The 16622-nt window shown below is 37.4% G+C and overlaps 1 protein-coding gene across 1 annotated transcript in view; it reads right to left on the bottom strand.

Moving 5' to 3' along the window:
• The window catches only part of Tmem131 (Transmembrane protein 131), a 504583-nt gene that overhangs the window by 303625 nt on the left and 184336 nt on the right, over window positions 1–16622 (bottom strand). Inside the window, exon 8 of the mRNA XM_067143255.2 lies at window positions 2022–2185. Within this exon, the coding sequence (XP_066999356.2) occupies window positions 2022–2185 (164 nt within the window). The remainder of the gene's footprint in view (window positions 1–2021; window positions 2186–16622) is intronic.

Raw genomic sequence — 16622 nt, 5'->3', positions numbered from 1 at the left:
GGCTGTGGTAATGTTGAATGATTTCATGCACAGATTGTTGTTTTGTGTACAGGAAGGGATAAACATATGGTGCTGCAGGATAAGGTATTTTTGTTATTGTCTGTGGAGATGAGTTTGATACAATCACAGAGATAGGCTGGTTGAGAAGTTTTAAGAATATTATGCAAAAAGCAAAGAGTATGAAGTGTGCATCGTTCTTGCAGGCGAAGCAACCCGAGCTGTGTGTATGACTGTGTGACATGGTAAGCGTGACGAAGCCCACAGATAAATCTTACACAAGCATTCTGAGCACACTAATTTCCTTCCCCATTCTACTCCTAGGTTGTTGTAAACTATATCACAATAATCAAAATGAGGTAATGTGACTGATTCAACAAAATTTTCTTTAGTCTAAAAGGAAAAGTGATTTTGAATTTAGTGGGACAGTGTAGCATTCCATATATTTTTCTACACACAGATATAGTTTGGGCAGGCCACGACAGATGTTCATCAAATATTATACCAAGTTTCCTTATATTTTGGCTAAACTGTATGGAAGTACCACTTATGGACAACTGTGGTAACGCTGTTCGATTGAATTTGTAAAGTAATTTAGGATAAACAATAATTATTGCCTGGGATTTTGATGGGTTTAATTTTAATCCCATGATTTTTGGCCCATATATCTATGGTCATCAAGTCTTCATTCAGGTGAAGTGTTTCTAAGTGTAGGTTTTGGGCTTTACTGTGTATATATATCTGCAAGTCATCTACATATATTTAAGTGGTATTTATAGTGTTTTAATCCAGAAGCTATGCTATTTACTGTATATACAAAGAGAAAAATAGGGGGACCCAGTAAAGATCCTTGTTGTATTCCCAAGTCAACCGTACCCCAATTTGAATATTCATTGTTGTTATTAAGAACACACTGCCGGCAGCCAGTGAGATAGGAACTGATCCATTCGAGTGCACTCGCGGAGAAATTATAAACTATTTAATTTGGATATATGTATGTCTCTGTCAACAGTGTCGAAAGCTTTACTAAAACTCCGCACGAAGAGGAGGAGGATGATGATGATGATGATTTAACATTTTTTAAACATGGTCTCGGCTACATATTTCCAGTGGTGCCATCCAGGCAGTCTGCGGAATTCCACAGGATGGACACTATGGCCGAGCGAATGTTATTTTGGGTAACAGTGAGTGCTCCACCAGAGATTTTAACAAGCCAATAACGACATGGAGTGCCAAGATTTATGACTGGCCTTCAAAAATCTACTACCAAAGCTGGGATCAAACCCATGAGCTTGGGATCATGAGTTGAACATACTACCACTGATCCTCCAAGACAGCTAAAATAATACAAATGTTTCATTATCAGAGCACAAGGATCAAGTGCTAGTCTGTAACATACACTACTCCACAGAAGGTTGAATGTGATACATCAGTTAACTATACAGACCCGCTGAGGTAACCAAGTGTTGGGTTGAGTGGCTCAGACGGTAGAGCACTGGCCTTCTGACTTTAAGTTGGCACGTTCAATCCTGGCTTAGTCCAGTGGTATTTGAAGGTGTGCAAATACACCAGCCTTGTGTCAGTTGATTTAGCTACACAGGCACGAAAAACAACTCCCATAAAACAAAATTCCAATACCTCAGCGTAGTAGTTTGTGGGATGTAAAATTATTATTATTATTATTATTATTATTATTATTATTATTATTATTATTATTATTATTATTATTATTATTATTATTATATAACAAAGCAACGCTGCTCCTTGGCCAGCAGCTAGCCACAGTAAAATTTGCTCATGATTAAATATACAAACAACCTTCTAATGAATATTGTCAGGAGGATGAAGAAAAGACTGGAGATCAATTTATAAGTTAAGAACAAAATATCCTCTCACAATTTCCATGTCTTATTTTTGGACACTTAGAATGTACATTAGGACTCTTTAGACAGACAGACAGACAGACAGACAGACAGGCAGGCAGGCAGGCATGCAGGCAGGCAGGCAGATATAGTATAACAAACCTGACATATGCTGTGTGATTCTTTTCTGCTCTTGCATGAAACCGTATGCGGATCACTGGTTTTGTATAGAAAGGTGAGATCTCCCACAAATGTTTAGGACCTTCAAGTTCACCTGATGGCAACTCTAAGTGGAATTCTCCCCCACTGCTATATACTTCTACTATCTGCAAAAAGAGGGAGAAAAGCTCAAATCATTGTCACTTTCATGAGTATATCTTAACACACAAACAAAATTACATAATATATTGTATTTCTGTTCAGACTTACAATATACAGTAATGAGAAAACTAGCTCAACATCAAAATTATCAAAACAGTACCCACTGAAATGAATGACACATTGATAATTTTCAAGAAGATATGATGGTTACAACAAAATGTTCAAATATACTTTTAGGTAACCAAGATTTGCATCAAAAAAGTGGAATAAGATGTATAAGCTTCGTAATACTTTCATGTACAACATATTTTTTTTAACCATGCAAAAACAAAACTATAAGAAACAGAAATTTATTATTTCCATAGAATTAACAGTTTCTATGAAACAGCCTATGAGAGAGATATTTTCTTTAGCACTAGAATTTTTCATACTAACTTTACCTGCATTTCACTTAACCCTGCAGGAATCCCAGCCCATTTGCCAAATAACCAGAAAAACATCAAGAACCGTATTTATGTTGTTTAAATTGACCATCATAAATTTTTTCAGATTCCTGATTCTACTGGACTATTTTTAACTGAACAACTCCAAATAGCCCTACTATGTTTGCAGAAGCTGAAGAATTCTTTGTGTGCCGGGTTTATGTGTGTTTAAAGTTTTAATCATTATATAGTTCTAGCTTTTCTATCACAACAGCAATATCAAGCTTTCTAGAAACTCTGTTGGTTTCTGTTTGTAGGTAGGATTGGGTTGGTTAAAGACACATCAGAAGATAAACCATGAACTCTTATTGGTCACATCTTATACTAACCAATTTCCTGTTTCCCTAAAATCGCCAGATCCTCGGTGGGACTATGTGAAGGTGTGTTCTCTTCTGTGCTTGACTAGCCTAGAGGTTGAACGTGTGAACTGTGAGTTCCAGCTCTCCTTGAGGGTAATGTAAGCACTCTAATACTTGCTAATTTAGGGTTGCAACTTCTTTTAAACTCAATGTAACTTATTTTCTAAAGTGCAGGGGTTTACCCACTGATTTTACTTTAACCTCTAATTTAGTAAAACTACATGACCCCATAATTTCTCAATTATGCTCACCTTTAAATTTGTTGGAGGCAAGCCTGTTTTGAAACATTTTGTGAACAGTTTTTAATCATCCATCAGGATCAACCTCATTTAAATCTGTACAACAGCAAAAATATAATCTTTCACAATGTCATTTGCGATGTTGTTATCCTTCGCAATTTTCAAATGTTTTTTGTTCTAAGTAACATTTTTCTTTCCTATTATAATTCCTTCTTGAGCTCGATCGTAGAATAGGAATAGTCCACTGCAAAAGTGGATGTAAAATATCCAAGTAGAGTTTTATCTTATGTGCACTGAGCATGAGTTCAATACTGATCCACTTGGTAACTATCCTCATTTCATTTTTACTGTTTTATTTTATTTTAATAATTCTAGGTTATGTTGCTTCTGTACATTTTTTTTTTTTCATGAAACTTGAGTATATATTAAAATAAATTTGTACCTTAGGAATGCACTACATAGTGAAATGAAATGGTGTATGGCTTTTAGTGCCGGGAGTGTCCGAGGACAAGTTCGGCTCGCCAGATGCAGGTCTTCCAATTTGACGCCGTAGGCGACCTGTGCGTCGTGATGAGGATGAAATGATGATGAAGACGACACATACACCCAGCCCCCGTGTCAGCGAAATTAACCAATTATGGTTAAAATTCCCGACCCTGCCGGGAATCGAACCCGGAACCCCTGTGACCAGGCCAGCACGCTAACCATTTAGCCATGGAGCCGGACGCACTACATAGTGTCTTAGGACAATGGCAGCTACAACATTTTGACTTTGATGATAATGTCCTCAGAAATACACTGGGTTTTCAATGGCAGTGGTGAAATGCCTAGCACCTGTCCATTGTCTCTCATATAGTCCTTTAAGATCCCCATAATATTCTATGAAATCTCTCTTTCAACAATAAATATATATTCAAACGCTTCATTCAATCCTCTCACCCATTCAGAGATCCCATTTGGGGACTTGAAATTCCCAAATTATATTTAATATTAGATTCGAACATTTAGAATTGAGCAAAGCTATTGGATTGTCTTGGGAATAATAATCAGGTGAGTTCCTGTGTCCTTGTCCTTCCTGACAAGGAGGCAATGCCTTTTGCAACTGCCCCTTATAGAGAACAGACACAATGTAGTGGATTCCAGAGACATTTGCTCCACTTACGAGACTACTACCTCATTTGAGAGAGTTGATAGATCACGCACAACAGTCTCTCAATACCGTACGATGTATGTTGTCCGTTCACTCCCAACAGTTTTCATCACTGTCCCTCACTGATGCCACATCAAACTATCCCACGCTGCACCCGACACAACATTCACTTCACAGCAGCTAGATCAAAAAACTCAACTCCTCGATGACAGACAGACACAACAAAACACTCACAGACACTGACTCACAGACTGCCTCCTCAACTCAGACTGAACCTCAACTCGAGCCATCACTGTCCAGAGTGGTACTCCTTAACAGCACTCAATCTCAGACTGAACTGACTGACTGCCCTGCAGACTCATTTGGCCTGCCTTAAATAGGGAGGCTAGTGGTTTCAGAACAGTCAGGAAGCTGGATACGGCCAGAAAACTCTCAGCCCCCAAACATCCCGATGTTTCAAGTAATCGCTACAAGCTCCCAGGGAGACCTCAGAGAGAGGCCAGCACATCACACTACAAGCCCCTCTCCCTCCTTCTAGGAGTAGACTCGTAGGCAGTGGCCAACAGCCCAGCTCGCTTGTGGGTGGGGCCAGACCAACTCGCTCCACTCAGCTCGGAGTCAGTTTTGCGGAAACCATCAAAATATCTCCATCTCACTTCCTTTAATCCTGCTGTCCCTTTCACCAGTTCTTGTTGCATATGGCTGAATTTCAAGATGTAGTGGATTTATACACTCAGAGAGTGTTAAGAGCAAAAACTGTATTTATTTATTTAATTTATTTAGGACTATTTATCTTAAGCCTTTATTTACCTTCATTCCTACAACATTATTATTATAAAATGAAGTTATGCTCTGCATACTGTACCAGGAAAAGTTTGGGGTGTAGGGCACGAGAAGGATCTCAGGTAGTGGAAGTTGGTCTTGGAGCCGATACAGAGCAGGATAGAATCGCAGGGCGAATAATAGATGGTTATACCTTTTCCAAACAATTTATTAATAATGTTAAATGATTCAGCACCCTGCAATATCAATATAGGACTCAGATATTTTGTTGAAATCAAAAATGTTAACGTAAATCTTCTTGAATTCAGTTTGTGAAAATAAATAAGTCTCACAGATCCTATAGTCTTTTGTGAAAACACGAAGTGTCAGTTCTTCACCTAAAGTCTTTCTAAGCATTAATTCATGAAATGAACACACACTTATAATTGAAAATTGAAATAAGAATTTAAATTTCTGTTGAAGGTTTCTCAGTTTGTTAGCCTTGAAATATAGAACACTTGAAAATCTTAGAGTTCTTCTATGTAATATGAATATTAAATTTTTAATAAAATAAATTTATTATTAAAGATGAACTTTTGAGAAATGGTGAAAAACTACGAAATATCGTCACACGCAGCACTGAGTAAATCACTGTTCAAGATTGATAAGAAAAAGGTCAGTCAGTTTGTGACTACTCACTTAATAAAGAAAACTTGGCTTACAAATGTTGATGGGAATCTGGAACATTCCGCGGGGTGCGGACGAAGACTCGAACTTGATGTTCCACGAAGAAACCACATTGACGTCCCTCGATGGGTACCATAGATGAGATGATGTTGAAAGTAGCTGGATCTTGTAGAATTTCATCAAGATTTCCGCTGCTCGTGGAGGTGATTTTAGCACACGGAACGTTCATTTGGTGCAAGTAGTATTTACAGATACTATCATTCACTGTTAAACTCAGTTCAGTTCGTATGTTAATTTTATGACGTTAAATGAATGATCACAGTCCTTGCTGCATAAAACACTCTTTTAAATTGTCACTGAGAACGTCCATAAATACACAGTTCAAACACTCGAAAAAGTTACGTGTAATATTTCTCATTACAGTCTCTGACCACAGTCTTTGAATCGTTATCCTAGAAGATAACACTGATTTTCTGGTGGTGATAAAATTATATTACTTTAGAAAAAGTTCTTAATATTCACCAAGTTTATCACTGTAGTAAGTCATGTCCTAATATGACACGTAAATAAAGAGACACAGTTCAAGGATGTACTGTATTAGAAAAATGATTTCTAGAGTAGTTAGAGTTATTGTACACGACCGTTTCTGTTTATTGTGGTAATTTAATATTATGTGAAATTAATTAAGTCCACACGTCATGTTCTAGTTTGTGAATGTCCTAACTTCGTACTTCAATGATTTCACATGTGTTATACTTCGAAATGTCTGTGAATTATATCGAAGTCGCAGCACGATAAACTAGGTACGGTGCAACGTCTTTTACAAGTACGACGACGATTGATTATCCCATAATTTCGCTCCGCGAAACGCGACGGAACGTACTTCCTTCGAGACTGCACTGACATACTGTACGACGGTCAGTCTCCCCTCTGTCTCACTCACACACACATACTGCACTGCTCTGCTGCACTGCTAGACTGTACTGCTGAACTGAACTGATGTTAGCCTTGACCTAGTGGCATATATATCTGCGCCAGGAGGGGTGGTGTTCTAAGTCATGTGACAGAGCGCTCGATCTTCTTAAACATTATATTGTTATAACTCAGAAACTACTGTACAGATTGCTTCGAAATTTACAGGATTTTACTTTCACGATGTCTGCTACAATTTAGCGTTGGTCCTGTTCAAATCGGTTGAGGCGTTAAAAAGTTCACGAGAGAAAAATTCTTTCGAGAAATATCTCTAGGGGAGGCAAGTTTCAAGCGGTAGGTGACGTCACTTGGCCTCGCCTGGTCACTCGTGGAGTCTGGTACGTACTGGAATGTTCCTTCGCTCCGCTGATCGCATGGCGGACGGAAATTGTATGCTGAAATAAAGTTTTTCCAATTGATATGTGCCAGGACCTAGGCTTTCCTGGTACAATACTTAATACTCATTATTGAAACTATTCTCTTTTCTGGTTCATAGTGTGGGTTACTGTAGTCACGTCCTAGTTCATGAACTATGGGCAACGGATGAGTGGCCTAGTAAGTGGTCCTGAGAGTCTGGATACCAGTTGCTACGGAATGGGAGTGGGCATCTCGCATATTCTGAGTCATGGCCCTCTTTGTGCTCAGACGGCTAGGACTATACAACTCACCGGAGGTCCCTAACCCGTTAGAGGAGAGTTCCTCACTTGGACTATGTGGAAGTAGGGTAGCACCCTGCTTCAATAATTTACTGAGCTCAGAACATTTTACGCAAGCCTCGGACCCATGGGAGTAACGGAGTCCCATTCCCATTTGACAGGTGAGGGACTCCTTGGAAACAACTTGGCAAACAAAATGGAATTCAATGGGTAGCTATCAATATTAATGGGTTTGTGGAAGAAAGAAAGTAGAACTGGCTGAGTCAGCAAAGAGTATGTATCTGGATGTGCTAGGAGTAAGTGAAATTTGGGTAAGGGGAGATAACGAGGAAAAGGGCGGATTATAAAGTGTACTTGATGGCTGTTAGAAACAGAAGGGCAGAGTATGGGGTAGAGCTGTTTATCAGGAATACCACTGCACGCAACATAGTTTATGTTGTGTTGTTTGAGTCACCAGTCCATAGACTGGTTTGATGCAGATCTCCATGCCACCCTATCCTGTGCTAACCTTTTCATTTCTACATAACTACTGCATCCTACATCCACTCTAATCTGCTTGTCACATTCATACCTTGGTCTACCCCTACCGTTCCTACCACCTACAATTCTCACAAAAATCAACTGAACAAGTCCTGGGTGTCTTAAGATGTGTCCTATCATTCTATCTCTTTTTCTCGTCAAATTTAGCCAAATACGATATTAATATCGCTTATAGAACCCGATATACGAACCGTAATATATTCTTCAATTCAAATATAGTTAACATTAATCACAATAAATTCTCGAACTCTGGTATCTATAGGCTTAAATGCACCCATTGTGGATTCTCCTACATCGGACAGACTGGACGTAGCTTTTTGACCAGATACCTTGAACATTACAACGCTTCGAAACATAAAAAGTATTCCGCCATGAGCACCCATATGGAAGAGACTGGCCACAGTTTTACTACAATTGAAAAAGACCTTCAATCTTGAAATACGTCAATAAAAGTAAACTTATGACAGAGTTTGAGAACATTTACATATTCCTAGACCAGCATTTCAACGGGCATCAAAATTTAAATGATACTTCAGATATTAAAAGTCCAATAATCGAGAAAATTCCAGAACTACTCTCTCTTTTCAATATAAATAATAATAACTATACGAGAATCTTTAATTATACAACTGTTAATAATACAACAACTACTACTCTACTGCCCTCTCATGCGACACCCCCTCCACGATTACCCGACCCGCCTAAGGAATCGGTCACCCCTCCTCCTCACATGACTCACTCCCCACCTCTACGTATACATACATACAATACTAGAAGCAGCAATAAGGTTACTCGCCAGTTTGATTCGCGCAGCCAACGTTAGCGAACACCTCACACTAGTCCCAAGGGTAAGCCTCCTTCTAACTTTTACTAACCTTTTTTTTCATTATAACATAACTTTATTTTTCCTCCATTTTCTTTCTTTCCAGATTTCTAACTCCAATTGTGCCATAATCTGCTCCATCCATTCTGGTTTGCTGGAACTCTCCCTACTTTCAAGTTATAGTTACTTAACGAGTCCACATTGGTGTCCTACGTTGTATAAGATTAATTCTACTGCTAGCGTGTAAATACGGACTAGTTCAACCTGTATTTCCTTCTGGCATTGTGTTGGCTCTCCTACAGAATTCCTAACTACTGAAGTTTACGTCATTTCAACCTTAGCTTCGTCGCCATGCGCCTTTTAACTGACTCAGCTTGACTCGCACTATTCAATAAACTCTATTTTAACTTTTGTTTTGCTCAATTAAGAACTCCATAGTCAACAATTAATCCACGCTTCACGCATTGACATATAATTTAAGATCTACTATATCTATATCCTTTTACTTTTACAACCTCATGTTTGTTTTAACTTTATAGACTACCATCATTCAAAGTATTCCTCTGCATACTTGCTGTTAATCTGTACATATTGTTATAATTTCATGTTTAATGTTATCATTTTACTTTTTATTATGGTATTGTCACTCTTTTAACAATTTTTATCATTCAGCTCAGGGCCCTGACTTAATCTTTGTAAATTAAGGCTGATGATGTTCGCTATGTCGAACGAAACATGTTCCTTTATCTAAGACACCTCATGATTATTTTATAATTCAATGAGTAATATAACGTATTGAGTAGGTGGTTGTTATTAAAAGGATTTTATAATTTTAAATTTAGCCAAATCGATCTACTCTCACCAATTCAATTCAGTATCTCTTCATTCGTTATTCGATCTCTCTATCTCACCATCAGCATTCACCACATTTCAAAAGCTTCTATTCTCATTCTTTCTGAGCTAGTTATTGTGCATGTTTCACTTCCATACAATGCCACGCTCGACACAAAAGTCTTCAAAAACATCTTTCTAATTCCTATATCAATGTTTGAAGTGAGCACATTTCTTTTCTTAAGAAAGCTTTTCCTTGCCGGTGCTAATCTGCATTTTATTTCCTCCTTACTTCTGCCATCGTTAGTTATTTTACTACCCAAGTAACAATATTCATATACTTCCTTTAAGACTTCATTTCCTAATCTAATATTTCCTGCATCACCTGACTTCGTACAACTGCACTCCATTACTTTTGTCTTGGACTTATTTATTTTCATCTTGTACTCCTTACTCAATACTTTGTCTATAACATTCAGCAGCTTCTCGAGATCTTCTGCAGTCTCAGATAAAATAATATCATCAGCAAATCTCAAGGTTTTGATTTCCTCCCCTTGGATTTTGATTCCCTTACCAAATTACTCTTTGATTTCCTTCTATGTTCTATGTAAACACTGAAAACGAGGGGGGACAAACTGCAGCCTTGCCTCATTCCTTTCCGGATTGATGCTTCTTTTTCAAAGCCCTCGATTCTTATCACTGCAGACTGATCTTCATACAGATTGGAGATAATTCTTCGTTCTCGGAATATGATCCCAATCACCTTCAGAATCTTAAATAGCTTGGTCCAATCAACATTATCGAATGCCTTTTCTAGATCTATGAATGCCATGTACATGGGCTTGTCCTTTTTAATTCGATCCTTTAAGATCAGACGTAAAGACAGGATTGCTTCACGTGTTCCTACATTTCTTATGAAGCCAAATTGATCTTCTCCCAACTCAGTTTCAACTTGTTTTTCCATTCTTCTGTAATAATATGTGTTAAAATTTTGCAGGCATGAGATACTAAACTAATGGCGCGGTAGTTTTCACACCTCTCTGTACCAGCTTTCTTGGGAATAAGTATAACAGCATCCTGCCAAAAATTGGATGGGACTTCTTCTGTCTCATACATCTTACACACTAAATTGAATAACCTTGCCATGTTGGTTCATCCTAAGGCAGTTAGTAATTCAGAGAGAATGTCATCAATTCCAGGTGCCTTGTTCCTATTTAGGTGGCTCACAGCTCTGCCAAACTCAGACCTCAAAATTGGGTCTCCCATTTCTTCAGCATCAACAGCCTCTTCTTTTTCCAGAACCACATTATCTACATTTTTACCTTGATACAACTGTTTTTCTAGAAGTGGCTTACCATCTGAGCTCTTAATATTCATACATCTAGATTTCCTTTCTCCAAAGATTTCCTTGATTTTCCTGTATTCAGCATCTATCTTTCCTAGGACCATATAACCTTCGACATCCTTGCACTTCTCCTTCAGCCATTCTTACTTAGCTATCTTGCACTTTCTATCCACTTCATTCTTTAATCGCCTGTATTATTTTCTGCCCTCTTCATTTCTAGCATTCTTGTATTTTCGTCGTTCATCAATCAGGTCTAGTATCTCCTGACTTATCCACTGATTCTTAGTTGATCTTTTCTTCCTTCCTAACATTTCTTCAGCAACCCTACTGACTTCATTTTTCATGACTATCCACTCTTCCTCTATTGTGTTTCCTTCAGCCTTTTCATTTAGTCTTTGTGCAACACATTCCTTGAAACAATCCCTCACACTCTTCTTTCAACTTGTCTAGATCCCATCTTTTTGCGTACTTTCCTTTCTTCAATTTCTTCAATTTCAGGTGGCATTTCATGACCAACAAGTTGTGGTCAAGTCCACGTCTGCTCCTGAGAAAGTTTTACAATCCAACACCTGGTTTCTGAATCTCTGCCTAATCATAATGAAGTCTATTTGATACCTTCCAGTGTCTCCAAGTCTCGTCCACGTATACAGCTGTCGTTTGTGGTGTTTGAACCAAGTATTGGCAAGGACTAAATTATGATCAGTGCAGAATTCAACCAGCCAACTTCCTCTTTCGTTCCTTTGTCCCAATCCGAATTCTCCTACTGTATTACCTTCTCTTCCTTGGCCTACCACTGCATTCCAGTCTCCCATCACAATTAGATTCTCGTCACCTTTCACATATTGTTTTAAATCTTCTCTCTCTTCATATATTCTTTTGATTTCCTCATCATCCACTGAACTAGTAGGCATATAGACTTGCACTATTGTGGTGGGCATTGGTTTGGTGTCTATCTTGACGACAATAATTCTTTCACAATGCTGGTCATAGTAGCTTACCCACTGCCCTATTTTCTTATTCATTATTAAACGAAGTCCTGCATTTTCTCTGTTTGATTCTGTGTTGATAATTCGGTAGTCGTCTAACCAAAAACCCCGTTATTCCTGCCAATGTACTTCACTTATACCAACTACATCTAACTTTAGTCTATCCACCTCCCTTTTCAGATTCTCTAACCTACCAGAACAATTCAATAACATTTCATGCTCCGACTCGATGAATGTCAGTATCCATCTCCCTGATGATCGCCCCCAGTCGTGTAGTCCCCATCCAGAGATCTGAATGGGGGACTAGTTTACCTCCAGAATATTTCACTCGGGAGGAAGCCATCATCAGTACATCATTCATACTGAACCCATGACTTACCATTCCATCGTTGGTTGGCCACAGCTGCTGCAGTAGAACAATATCGAACTCTTAAGTCTTGGGGTCGTAGCGGAAATAATTCGGTCACGATCTTAACCAAGCGATGGGGTTCAGAAGAGAGTCTAACTACTTGAAATGAGGAGCAAATATGTGCTCACTAACTTTTATTGAATCAATTAACTGCACACAAAAAATGTATTGATATAAAATCCTTGATCAAGAAAAGAATTAATTGTTTAATGTTATAAACGCAGTCACATTGCATGGCGTTAGTTTTATTAATTACAGTATCGAAGAATTTTCTTCGGAGAAAAGCAGAAATATCACAGATTAGTGGACAGCGAAAACTAGAAAAATGGAAAGTAACCTGAAAATCGGGCACCTATTGATCCAAACGATAACTGAGAATTAATCCACACGATCCGTCGAAAATCTGACCTTCAACAAATAGAGTTCCAGATTTACTCTTAATTAAGGTTATCCACCAGTCAAATACCCTGTCAGATATGGAAACACCCGCCGAATGGACCCTTAATCGAACCAAATTGACTATCGGTTGCTTTTGGTAGCTTACGAAATATTACTGGAAAGCATGGTGTTCACTACAAGTTAACAGCAGCATTCACAATTGAAAATAAAATTCCACCATGTATTGTCATCTCATGACACCCTTAAGTTATAAAATAATCCTGATGCTGAAACGTGCATCACCCAAACAGCTGTTCAGAAGGAACCAACAACAACACGATCCGAGAGGAACACTTATTCCACACACATTTAGAAGAAATGCCAAACACTGAAGTTAAATAAAAAAGTGGTAAATCACTTAAACAATATTATTACAAAACCAACTTTCAGGTTATAAACGGTTACGTTACGCTTAATAAAATTATAAGTCCACATGGTAAAATAAAATAAAAAACCACAGGAGTTCTTTCCTTTATAACAATGACTACCATCACAGATCCATCTACTTATTGTTTGTCCCAACACACTACCTACAAAGTTATCAACTGACCACACTCAACTACGTATAAAAATTGAAAGAACGACAAAAATTGAAAATAAAATATATCACCGGCTGACGAATCGAACCCACATTCTTAACTCAAGTCTCACCTATTAAACTAAGTATCAACACGCACACTAGCAAAGCAAACGGACGTCAGAACGACAAAACAATTACGTCCATAAAATAAAATACTGAAGTTCAATGAACCCAAATATGCGTGGCGCACTGCAGTGAATATTCAATCACCGTTAGCTCAGTACCCAATATTGGACAACCCTCACGTTCATGCCACTAGTGGTTCCATAATCTTAGGTAAACAACTTCCAGCTGGTAAGGGCTGCACGCAAACATGGCATCACTATTACTTAGCTAACACTCTTCGCATTGCATACACTACTGCAGACACCACCATCGCTCAAGTCACTTCACAAAAACACCTAATCTAAGACTTGAGTATATACATCCGACACCCAAACCTATCACTATTACATAAAATCAGCTTCATGGTCCGTATCGCACTTCAATAGATTCACAATGAAGTATTTATTTATTTTCCACCTAGTCGATACAATGATTGCCTAAGGCAATTTTTATTGGTCAAAAGTGGTACATGTTTCGTATATTATCAACATCTTCAGCCACATAACACAGTTTAGATGAAAAATATAAAATTGACAAAGTAATGCTTTAGAGGAAGTGTCCTTGAAATTAACATAAGATTGACAAGATTAAAACAAACAAATAACTCAAGAGAAAATATATAAATTATTTCTACAATAGAAAGCAGTCGTCAAGGAAACACTTGTACAATATTCCATAGAGAAATTGTCCTAATAAATATTCTTTTCTTAATAATCCATGAAAAAAGATTAATTTATAAATTAAAAATTATACATTTTATAAGTAATTATCTAAATGAAGAAATCCTGATATCACAGTGCGGCTCTTATTATTAATGTAGATGAAAATATAACTAATTCCTAGTTGTCAAATCTTATTAAGCCTGCTTTCCTTTGGAACAGTAACTCCTGTCATTCTTTCACAGTTTTGCGCCGGGTGTAATATTGATGATGCGTTCTTCCTTGTTCTTGCACCTGAGGAGGAGGAGGAGGAGCGGGGGATATAGGTGTGTCAAGAAATTCCTTGCTGTCACCTGTTGTTTATCCGACAACAAGCCCTCTTGAATGGTTTCAACAATAACATGATTGATAAAATAATTAATAAATTTTCGGAGAAGCAACAATCTAAATTAGCAGTCGAACCTAGTAAAACTGAAAAATATATCAAGTTCACATATAATAATCCAAACATTCATGTAATAACAAATTTATTTAAAAGAAAAAATTTCAAAATTGCATTTTCCACCAATAACAACATGAAACATAGTATTTTCAACCATGATACAATAAATCTCTCGGAAAAAGATAAATTTTTTGATTCCGGTATATATAAACTCACATGCTTTGAATGTAAGAACACATACATAGGACAATCTGGCCGCAATTTTAAAGTTAGATATTTGGAACATGTGAATGCTGAAAAACATAGAAGATTCTCAGCAATGGGATCACACATGACTGCCACAGGTCATAAATTTACAAACATAGAACAAGACCTGACCATCATAAAAAAGTTAAAAAAGGGCAGCTTAATGAACACATATGAAGACCTGTACATTCATCTAGACCAACTTGTAAAGAAAAATGATAACCTTAATGAGGCTGTAGAATATAAGAATCCATTATATTATCAAATTCTAGTATATTTGAAAATGCTTGAGAAGGATCAAGAAAAAAGAATTGGAATTTCTCCACCTACAGATAGCCCTACAACTTGTTCCTCCTCAGTTGAAGCTATAGGTGACAGCAAGGAATTTCTTGACACACCTATATCCCCCGCTCCTCCTCCTCCTCCTCAGGTGCAAGAACAAGGAAGAACGCATCATCAATATTACACCCGGCGCAAAACTGTGAAAGAATGACAGGAGTTACTGTTCCAAAGGAAAGCAGGCTTAATAAGATTTGACAACTAGGAATTAGTTATATTTTCATCTACATTAATAATAAGAGCCGCACTGTGATATCAGGATTTCTTCATTTAGATAATTACTTATAAAATGTATAATTTTTAATTTATAAATTGATCTTTTTTCATGGATTATTAAGAAAAGAATATTTATTAGGACAATTTCTCTATGGAATATTGTACAAGTGTTTCCTTGACGACTGCTTTCTATTGTAGAAATAATTTATATATTTTCTCTTGAGTTATTTGTTTGTTTTAATCTTGTCAATCTTATGTTAATTTCAAGGACACTTCCTCTAAAGCATTACTTTGTCAATTTTATATTTTTCATCTAAACTGTGTTATGTGGCTGAAGATGTTGATAATATACGAAACATGTACCACTTTTGACCAATAAAAATTGCCTTAGGCAATCATTGTATCGACTAGGTGGAAAATAAATAAATACTTCATTGTGAACCCAAACCTATCGTCGGGCCTACCTAGTGTATACACACCCTAACACTAACCTCTATGTACATACATACACCTTCCTAAACCTATCGTTGAGCGTAGACTGGGACGTCTCATCGTCAGTATACTCCTAGGATAACATATGACGTCCTAAATCTATTGTCGAGCGGAAATTGGGTTGTCTACGCTTCCTCTAGAATGTCAGGCGAAATCGTAACTTCAAACACACTCTTAGATATTTTAGCTGTAAACCTTGTCGAAACTAATAGCACACAATGAAACAAATCTTGCCACAGAATGAACGCAAGTCGGGAAATACAACTAAGTCCCTATCTTGTTAATAAAACGTGAAATTGAAAATAAATAACGCGTGGCAAGCAAACCACAACTCAAAAACGATCTCGACCTGCGCGATGAAGTTTGGAAAAATGATAATGACTTTCAACACACGTCTAACACCACCACAAAAATCCACACAATAATTCTAGGGTGAGGCCCTCAAATCGCCTACCTTCTCACTATTCCAAATATCCATATCCACTAATTATCCAGTGAATATACACAGCCAAACTATAACTTTAATAATGTCCAATATCTCATCCCACAATGTTTCCAATTTAATGATAAATTATCGTCTCGAAATTTATGAAATTTTCTGAGTGGAAATTTGTCATTACGCTCAAATAACACCAACCGTGTATTCAGAACGCTCTTCTACCCTTGAGGTCGTATAACATAATA

Source organism: Anabrus simplex, chromosome 3 (assembly GCF_040414725.1).
Source record: "Anabrus simplex isolate iqAnaSimp1 chromosome 3, ASM4041472v1, whole genome shotgun sequence".
Lineage (NCBI taxonomy): Eukaryota > Metazoa > Arthropoda > Insecta > Orthoptera > Tettigoniidae > Anabrus > Anabrus simplex.
This window is presented reverse-complemented; position numbering and strand designations above follow the sequence as displayed.